This window comes from Apium graveolens, chromosome 4, assembly GCF_009905375.1.
Source record: "Apium graveolens cultivar Ventura chromosome 4, ASM990537v1, whole genome shotgun sequence".
Taxonomy (NCBI): Eukaryota; Viridiplantae; Streptophyta; class Magnoliopsida; order Apiales; family Apiaceae; genus Apium; species Apium graveolens.
Window position 1 is genome coordinate 9,968,443 of NC_133650.1, and position 11,363 is coordinate 9,979,805.

An 11,363-nucleotide genomic window follows, 5' to 3' on the forward strand; every position below is an offset into this window, starting at 1 on the left:
CCCGGCCCGGCCCCGTTAAAAGCCCGGGTTTCGGCCCGGCCCGGCCCGATTAAAGCCCGAAAAAGCCCAGTTAAAATTTGATTATTCTAATATATTTTCTTATATATTTATGAATTCACATTTACTATAAATATAAATAATACTTTAAACACATATATGTTTACATATTTGTGATTAATAATATTATTTATATACTTCATTGTATAAATAATGTAAGAAGATATAGTAAATATATTATATATATTTGGATAATAATGATAAAACATATTATTATATACACATGTTTATTTTTTGCCGAACTTAAATAATTTCAACGAAGTAATATTTTCATAAAATATTCCGTGTAAACTAATACATTTTTACGATGATCTAGTTGTTAACATATGTAATCTTCAGAATCTCTAATAAAACTCGATCCAATTTAAATTAGAAAAAGCCCGGCCCGGCCCGATCCGGCCCGAAAAAAGCCCGGTTAGGCCCGCCTCAAGGGCCCAAATCGGGCTCTGATATTTTCGAAAAGCCCGGCCCAGCCCGGCCCGGTCAAAGTGAAAGCCCGAAAAGCCCGGCCCGGTCAAAGCCCGGCCCGATGGGCCTTTTGTGCATCTCTAGCACCAACTGCAACCAAGTAGGACATAATAAAAGAACTTGCTCAGTGAAGGTAACTCAAATTCTATCACTACTATTATAAAGGAGTATTGTAATGAAAATGATGTGATAATTAAATGGATTTACTTGATGCAGGAATGTAATACTAAACCATTTGCAAAAAAGGGAAAATCTGATAATAAAATTGGGACAAAGACCAAATCTGAAAAACTGAAAGAGAAAGGCCAACCATTAAAGGTCAACAGAAGTCCACTGAAGAAAGCTTTAAGGTCCAATACTGTTGTTGTTGCTACTTCAACTCATGGTGGTATAATCAGGCCTTTCAAGCCACTCAGTCAGAAGAAGGGACCAAATTGGAATGGTTTCAAACCAGTTGAGGGACAGAAGTTTACATCTCTCAAAAACTTGGAAACAACTAGGTTTAATATGCAGAAGCAAATGAGGAAGAAGAAAGTTTGACATAGTTGTTTCAACAACATTTCAGAACCGTATAACTTATGTTTTATTATTAGTATGGATGGCGATCTTTGGTTGGACAATACACTTATCTGTATTGTTATTTTGGTAGTGGTTATTGGTATTAAAACCTTATTTTGTTAGTACTATTTGCTACTATTTGCTACCGGTCATTTTGTGTAATTAATGGAACTGCACTTTGGTATCTACTTTCATGCTTTTCCTTACACACGAATTGATTCACTCCAACCACCAACTACTACAACATTCAAATCACAACCAACAATAATTATATTTAATGCTTCTACAATTTTATTCAAACTCATAAACTCATACAATTGCAATTACCAGATCACCAGTACATCAATCAGACAATACGTAACTTAACAAAATAAAAAAATCAAGTGAACAACAACAATAACAAAGCTTTATTACAAGTTCCTCTTTTTGTTTTTGCCTCCTCCCAAACAGTTCTTTCATCCATTGCACTGCATTCATCCCCCGGGGCACTTTCATGAAGAACACTAACACTAATCATTTCTGTTTGCTGGACATTTTTAAGCTCCGCTTCAAGCCGATTAATCCTCCGTATTAGTCCTGGGATAATTACACGAGCTCTATCGCACATCGAAGGGTCAATTCAATTGAAAAAACTGCATTTTTCATATGGGCAAGCCATAAATCGACGACCGGCATTTGCTGTTGTCCATGCGGTTTGCTGCACAGACCAAGCACCACAATAACACTTGGCAGCCATTAAAATGAAGAGGTAGAAGAACGAAAATGGAAGGAGGAGGAAGAAGAGGATGTGTATGAGTGTTTATATAATACCCCTGTATATATCATAGACTATATAGCCGTTTAAAATTTTTAGTTCATTATTACCCATGGTTGACTAACGTTGACTGTTAACAGTCAACGGTAGTTAGCCAAAGGGGTGTATATTGAATTAAAATTAATAGCTAAGGGATGCATTCTGCTTAAATTAATAGTTTAGGACCAAAGTGCGAAAGTAAATATTTGTCAGGGGTGCAAAATACGATTTACTCTAAAAAAATAACATGTGACGCTAATGAGTTTCTTGTTCTTTCGAGTCTGAAATATCCGAACTAAAAAATAACAAATTACTCAAATTCAAATTATCCAGACTTGCAGCAATCCCAAGATCATCAAAATGAACTATTATCTTACAAAGTTTGCGCTTTCTGGAAAATATAAGTTCAACATCCAATCCTAACACTAGTTCATTTGCCTCATCCTTAACAACTAGTTTCTCTAAACTCTTTTATAAAATATAAGATCTTCCTATCTTAACAATGCAATATTAATATTAATAATTACATTTTACGAGCACGGTTATATAGATTGAGTGATTAAAAGTTTATCCTCTATTATTTTAGGTTTTGGATTCGATCCTCGCTCACCCAGACAATTTATAAGAACAAATATTCATTTGTAAATTTGTAAGATTATAAGATATATTAGCGTAAATGCCCGTTCGAGGCACGGGCCTATATATATATCAAAATATTATCACGTGCGAACTTGCATTTATATGGAAATGATTTTTGAATACTAAAAAAATATTTATTTTTATTTTATCTTATATTTCATATTCGTACAACAATTATGTAATATTGACGATAAATTTTATAAATTTGATTACATCTCGTAAAATTTAAATAAATAAAAATGTGATGACATAAAGTTCATTACTGGATTGTCTTACTTTTTTTTCTTTTCATACATACCGTCAAAGTAAGATTAGACAACTTAAGTGGTGAGAGCTTACTTTTCTTTTGTTGTAGAGTTCGATTCTCGCTAATTTCGAAAATTTTGAGATTAGATACTTATTGTAAAGTATATAAGCTTAATTAGTAAAAAATCAAAACTATTTTATCAAAACAAAAACATTTGAACTTTGTTTATAGGGATCAGTGTTCTAAAAATCCCCGATAAATCCTCGATTCACCGATTAATCCCGTACAAAGTATCCGACCAATTCGATCTTTGAAATCCGATTAATTTTTATGAATTTTTCTTTATTGGAGTATATATAATTATTTATTAAGATTAAAATACTATATTAATTTAAATATGAATAAGTATATAAATATGATATAATAAATATATATTTGTTAATAAATAACTAATATAATGATAATAATATATTAAATATAATTTAATATCATAATACATTCGATTTTTACTCCGATTAATGCTTTCGATTAATCCCTGATTTTCAATTAATCCTAAATCGGTAGCTCGACCGATCTTACCCGATTTCCAATTTTTACAACACAGATAGGGATATGTATCGAGTCACTTCGAGGTCGGGAAGTGTGATCCCCACCCCGATCCACGAACTCACCCCGAACCCTGAACGAGGATTCTTTTCCTCTTTGATCCCCTCCCTAATGGTAATTCTCGCAGGAATTCGGGAAATAATTAAAAATAATAATTTTATATTTTTAATATTTTTTTATATATAATTCATATTATATAAAAATATTAATAATATCTCATCTTTTTTAATATAAAATCATATTAAAATTGATTTATAATAAAAAAAATGACAAATTAAAAATTAAAAATATTTATTACATTACATTGTAAAGAAATTGATCAACAAAATTATAGATTATTTTAAAAATAAGACAATATTTTAAATCCTATTATATATACATGCACTGTGGGAAAATTAATAAGATCGTAAGACATATTGAAACGAATGTAAAATGACATGCTCACTTGGAATATAATAACAAATGAAGTATACTTAGAAAAGTATCATGATAAAAATTATATTGGCCAAAATGAAGGTGTAAATTATTGTCTAATTTAATAAATCTTTTAGCAATCATTTTCTTATTTTTGAAATATACTTAATAACAAATAATGAAATGCACTACATTCAATATATTATTTATATTAGATCAAATTTTAATATTTTATTTTTCCGTATCATTACCCTGCTAATCCAAATCTTTATTCTAAAACTCGATCGTTTTAATCAAGATATCGATCGAGTACACGTACTCGAATTTATACACGAACTAATTGATCATTAGTTCGAATAAAACTCGCTTTTAAGTATAACTCGGGTTAAACTCGATCATACTCAGATTAAACTTTAAAAAGTCTAAAAATGAATAAATTGTAAAAAATATTGAACAAATATAATTATTTAATTATTTAATATACTTACATAATTTACTCACTCACGTCAAAGTGTAATCTATATGCCCGATTTTGTACAAAAGTAACAATTTTTACCTCATAGTGAATTATTATAAATATTTTTTTCTGTTATCTAGGAGATGTATATAATAATTATAAGAATAATAATATATGTTGTTACGGTTGGTTTCATCTTTAAAATAACATGTAATTTTTATATTATACATATCTATTCTAATAAATTAGTTTTATAAGTTAACAGTTTGATATATTAGATTTTTTATCCGAGTAGTAATTTACAGTACTTCCGGATTAAACTAAATACTCTTAACTCCATAATTCATTAGGTCAAACTTAATTAACTGAATTATGATTTTTACATAACAAATTCAAATGAATTATTACAAAATATTTAATATTAGAAAAATATAAATCATAACAATTAATAAAATAATTGATATACATATATATAAATAATATATATATATATAAATGATATATATACACACACATATATAAGTGCGCATGTGCGTATTTTTTTGTTTAAATAACAAAGTGATGACATTTTTGAAATTTCATAGTAAAACTATTAGAACTAAATTAAAAAAACGGAGTGACATCTATAAGTAATATAAATCAGTATTTTATTTACTCAAAAATTATTTATAAAAAGAGAATTTGATAAAAAGAGAGAATGTGACTTATCTAATAAGAATTTTAAAATGAATTCATAATAATTTTAAAATGAATTCAAAATGTTACGGGCACATATGACGAGTATAGGGTTCGATTACTAGTGGATATACTAATTGTACTTATTTTTAAGTAAAATTGTGTAAGGATGACATTTTTATAAATTTTAAAATAACAAGGCAAAATCGTAATTTTCAATTAATTAAAATGGCTCAGTTTGCCTCTTTTACTCTTTTAATATATAGACCTATAATAACTAAATTAAAGAAATGAAGTAATATTAATAAATAATATAAAGCAGTATTTTATTTACTTAAAATTAAATTTTAAAAAAATTGATAAAAATAGAAAATATGACTAATCTAATAATTTTTTTAAAAAAAACTCAAAATATTACTAAACTTTTAACTTCACACCTTATCCGGTCTCGAGTGAGAGTGACATTAGCGAGATAAGAAAAATACATTTTTTAGTGTCACGCCACTTTCCCGTCACATTGTACCTAATTACTTCAATGTATTGTTATTAATAAATTCTTTAAGAATTTCAAATTGTTGGTGTATGTCCTTTGTATTCCTTTGTATAATTCGAAAAAAATAATAATTTACTTTTAACAATAATTTAGCATCTCAAAAAGTTTAAGATTTAGATGGTGAATTATGACAACCGAAGAAGTGTGGAAGGTTCGATGATTCATATCAATTAATTTTTTTAAAATACCTGAAAAATTACACCTATTAAGATATATATTACTGAAATTTTTTGGTATTCCTATTCATCATGGTGCCCTAGGCGATTGGTGGCCTTATGTAAGGGCCGATCATGTTTACAATTTTGGTACCGTTTGAAGATGATAGTTAGAAAGAATCTAGACTCTTTATTAATAAGTGAAATAATGTATAATTTGGTGTAAAAAAATACCAATATATCAATTTTGGTACTTACCTGATATAAGTTGACTTCTATTCTCAATAAACTTTGTTTTTAATACAAACCGACTTATATTATTTATAAATTTTATTTTATTTTTAGTTAGTATTCATTCAATCGTAATTTTTATCGATAATTAAGTAATATCAAATAAACTATATTGAAAAAACTAATTATAAGATAATTATCAAATTATATTAGCTATTATACACCGATTATGAATTTCAATTTTATATAAATAATAATGTGATACAATAATTTTTAATTTTGGACTCGTGCGAAGCAGGGTTACCAACGAGTAGTAATGAAACAAGTATGAGTTGCTAATTGCTAAAGTGAGCAAATTTTAGATCACGTGCCAAGATAAAAAGAAAATATTACCTATAAACAGTACATTCCAGTCTATATTAGGAAGTTTTAAGGAAATCAACTCGAAGTTACTCAATAATCCGCAAATATGTTAGGTAATTTAATTGATTGGATATGATAATATGGAATTTGGCTACCTTTTAGATTCATAAAACTATAAAAGTACTTATAGCATCTCTAACTCATAGTCACTTCTTAACTATATTCTTTATTTTTAGGTGGACAACAAATTTTAATTAACAGAATTTGTTGATTATAAAGTCATTATCTATAATTGTCACGATTAAAAAAGTTAAAATAATATTCTCTTTATAGATTTAAGAGAATTTCCAACTATATAGAACTCTTAGCTAAAAATTATTAATAAAAAAATATAGAGATTATGTAAAAAAATACATCTCCAATGGTACATTCTCCTTATTTATAAATATAGTCAACCTCTTAATATTGACTATATTTATTGAACCACTATAGATCTGTAAGAAAAATCTGTAAAAAAAATTCTAATCATTTATTACCATATTAAATTAATATATTCTATTTATAACTTCATAAATTTTAATAACATACTATTTTTAAAATATAGCTAACCAATATAACCAATACCATCAAAATACAATGTCTTACATGTTCTATGTAAATTATAACCAATACCATTGAAAATGCTCTAATTGGTATAAAATCATTCACATGATCTTAAAATTTTAAAACTAATACTATATTATGATTTTTAAAGAACAGTTAACTATATAGATAATAACATTGGAGCAAAATATTTTTTTCATCATCTGAATTTTAATTAATTATTATTTTATATTATTTTAACTAACCAAAATACCTAATCCTCTTTCTAGATACTCCTAGATTTTGAACAGTTTAAGAGAAAACTTGAAATGACTTCGATTGTTCATAAAAGTTGAATGACATTTTTGTAATATTTAAATTAACTATGTGCATTCGTCTTGATTTTATATAGAAAACCTTAATTTCAAATAAACACATAGGGTGAATCTGCGATGAAGATCGGATTACAAGTCACAGTAAACTTATTACTTACTGTAAGAGTAAGGCCACAAGTCTTGAAACTGGAATTTACAAATGTCCAAGGTACCCTAATGTGTTATATAAGTCATACTTAACACACGGCTCCAGAATGTTTAGATCATTATTTTAATGGGCCTGATCATAGAAATTTTTTTTAGGTTTCCGCGAATATGGATCCGACGCCTGTATGTTAGATAAAGCTTAATTAATGCACACCAAGGGAACATGACCTCAAGGTAAATGTAGCAAATATTTTTCTACTTCACTTGAAATTATACCAACAAATACGGCAGCTATTGTTATATCCAACAACCAAACTTGAACCTTTCTAGTTTTGCCTACTGCAAATATATCGATCCTGCATCTCATTTAATAATACCGACGCCAAGAACTCGAATTCTCTTGTAGTTACTGTCAACTTTCAAAGTGACATTGATATGCAACCTCTATATTGGACCTTTTCACAATATTCCAATACCGCATAAATGCCACAAATTTAATGCTCTTCTGCATATCAGTCCCAGAAGAATTATCCACCTATTGTTTCAAGAAGATTGATATTGATATCAGTATCATCACATTCCTACTTCAGTTGGTCCCTTTAAAATCATAAAGTTGGCGGCCCCCTGTGAAATTTAAAACATTCCATTTGCATGATGCGCCTCTGGCATTGTTGTACCACCTCTCATGTGAAGAACTACTCTCTCTGCCTATATCTCAAACAAATTTTGCGCAATTATTTCAAACTATTGAATGCGATAGCTGTATTTTTCTTTCTCTTCTCCACATATTTAATTACTTGAATTAAGGCGATGAACAGAGATGAGGCCAATCCGAGTCTATGAGGAAGGATAAGATCTGCGTGCATCTCATGAGTACTCTTTACTCATCCTAATTCTTGACTATTGGAATTATCAGTGGTGGTTTATTCTGAAAACATTGATTTTGAATTATAAGGCTAATGTTACGAATGTAGGTATCTATCCAGTTCAATAAATTAAATATGATGGTAATATTTTTAGATTAGGCATCCTCTCACAGTTGTCATCACTACATAATTCATATAGAAGCATATATGTACATTCCCTATGTTGAGTCCAGACTAAGGACAACCCTTGACGCAGCGGACCGTTGGAACTCCGAGAAACGCAAAAAAGCAGAACAGCTAACTCAACCAGAAAATTTTCTCACACCCTGCATATGACCTACTTCAGTTGTTGGAAGATAATTGAGGCAGTATGGTTGATAAGATAAAGGAAACCTATAGAAAAAATAGTTTGATTTGTGGTGTGTCAATTATGTAACAATTCTAGATATTTTTAAGTGCCTTAAGGAGTTAAAGGTGAACTTTAAATACATGCAAACCTAAAATAAACACACTCAAGGTCCTATGTTAGCAAAAGTTGCTTTATATATGCACCAGGCAGATGCTCCTAACATTGGTGACCCCCAATAAAGTATCTAGATACAAGATTATAATTTTAATTGAACAATGGAGTTTTATCAGACATGGTGTGTCCATTATAATTGATCATCACTTTAAACAAGGGTCCAAGTGCTTTTTTGGGAATGTTCTGTTCTGCCGTTGGTGACAAAACACATACAGATATGAAACATTCAGTAATAGAAAAGAGGACATACATAAAGTGATTACAGTTGCAGAACAAGCAACAGTGAAGAGTAAGCTTAAGAAGTAACATGTTTCAAACAAACTTAACCTTAACTAATGATGCAAAACAAATAAGACTTTGGCAGCTTCCTCTAATTTATTTACTAGATAAAGACAGTTATTATAGTGCAAGCTGCTGACAAGAACATGATATGAGATTCCTGGAAATCGATTTTTGGTTTCATCTTTCGAATTTCTCATTAGTCCTGTGGGTGGACTCTGCTACCCTTACCGCTTTATGGTTCCTGCATCCCAACAGGTTGCTAGTTCCAGATTTTGGCGGATCTTTCATAACTACTTTTCGAGGACAGGTATTTCTGTTTCTTCCCTGTCCAGATGTCATCCTTCCTTTGACACTGACACTTGCATCTTCATAATCAGAGACAACAGACGAGAAATCTGCAGCACTGGCTGTGACAACACTCCACTCTATGCTAGCCTCACTTGGCGCATACCGTGTAGTGGGGGTCATGCAGGACGTGTTGCAAGATTCTTGCCTAGATAACACTGCATGATCCATGCCTGAAATGTTCTCTATCTCAAATAAATCGGAACTGGCATCACTAGCCATATCATCGCATAGTGCACTGCTCCCAAAAGAAGTTGTCGCAAGGCTCTGGACCTTTGGAATTGCATCCCATGTTAAAATGGACAGCTTCCTCTCCATATTGATTGCTATGTTATCTCTCTTTTTCGCCTTTGTAAATCCAAACACCTCGATTGAATTTCGAGGGTCGACTTGTACCTTTTCTTCTTTAAACTGTTCGTCAACTTTCAAACTTGTGATCCCTGAATTCAGAACTGGGAATGAAAATTGCTCTAGCGTTTTTGGTTCAGGTTGAGACTGCTGGATGTCATGAAGTACTCCATATTCAACACTTTGGTTGACGGAGACGGCCTTCTTTTCTGAACAAGATCCCTGACAACCAAAAAATGGAAAATATTTACCCTTCCTGTGCTTTGTTTGGGAGGTGTTTCTGTGGAGACTTTGTAACAACACAGATTGGCTGTTCCAGCTGCTTGCTTTAGAACTAATACTTGGAGTTTTTGGCCTTATTTTCTGTTGTAGAAGGTGCATGTCAACACCCTTTTCCTTTTCAGCCTCATACTTTGAAGCATTAGAATGTTCCTTTTTTGTGTTGAAGTACTTGTCAGCAGCAAATACACTAAATTCAGGCTCATTGTTCTTACTTCTCCCCAAGTTGATCAGACGTGGAATCTCTTCAGGTGACATGACGGGAGAAGAAGAATATGGAATTCCTCCAGCAATATTGAGCACAGACTTTTCATCCTGAGAGCTAAGATAACAAGAAAACGAGGCAACACGAAGGTTGCTATCCATATCCAAACACTCCATGGAGTGGAACAGATGGTTTTCAATGGTAGCCGGTATAATTTTACACAGACCCACAAAAAATGAATTGTTGTAGTATGAGAGGACAATTGGAGCTAATTTCAGTAATGGAATATATCTTGTAAAATAGATGGATACATGCACATCAACAGAGTGGCAAACAATTCAACATGCATGAAATGCAAGCACATGTTTTTTCTTTCGAGGAGGGAGGACTGTTGGGACGGTTTAGAGATGAGACATGTAGAGATATTGACAAAAGAAAAGAAACTTTGATTCTGGAGAGGGCTGGGTTGGTTTGCTACTTCAAGCTTCTATAAGTAGACAAATGGAGACAAATGGAGGAGACAAATTAGCAAGGAATTAGTTGGAGCCTACCAAAATATAATCATTTCCCAATTTGTCACCTTACACTCATATGAAAAACTAGTGGATCAGATTAACAACCAACTTTGTGAAGGTTACAATATATTTATGTTGCCAGTGAGTAGCAGTTGGGATAATAGAATGACTGTACCAAGCAGTTTGACAGGAACAGGACAGCCATCCACACTTCAGTCCCTACTTGTGTAATTTGTTAGATATTGAGATATTATATCAGAAACATATGGTACTTTCTTCAAGCTTAAATCCAACTATTTAAGAATGTATATTAACCAAGTTAGAATAAACAAGTGGCTAGGAAACACAGCTTGAGGTCATCCATTCATTTTATAGACACCAAGGCAGTATTCGGCGGAGTCGTTGTCAGAATGGATAAAGTTTTTTTTTTCAGATATCAGTTGTGCTGATTGATCGACTTAAATCTTGCACAGTATGCAATATTCCAACTGAACTACAAGCCGGTATATTAAGTAGTATTTTTATTTATTTTTTGCTAAGAAACTTTTTAGTAAATTCGACAAGAAAACATGAAGAACCTGGAAAACCAGGAGAAAGTGAAACATGGTTCAGCTGTTTACCAGGAGAAAGAGTGAAACATACTCCAGCTTTTTACCTGGAAACAACCAACCTCTGGAATTAACATACTAAAGGTACTGGGTACACAAAGAAAACACTAGC

The 11,363-nt window shown here is 31.0% G+C and overlaps 1 protein-coding gene across 1 annotated transcript; it reads right to left on the reverse strand.

Moving 5' to 3' along the window:
- Positions 1-9,032: 9,032 nt before the first annotated feature.
- Positions 9,033-10,855, reverse strand: LOC141717712 (protein PHYTOCHROME KINASE SUBSTRATE 1-like). The gene has a single exon (XM_074519886.1). It carries the CDS (start codon positions 10,302-10,304, stop codon positions 9,129-9,131), a length of 1,176 nt encoding a protein of 391 aa, XP_074375987.1. The 5' UTR covers positions 10,305-10,855; the 3' UTR covers positions 9,033-9,128.
- Positions 10,856-11,363: the final 508 nt, after the last annotated feature.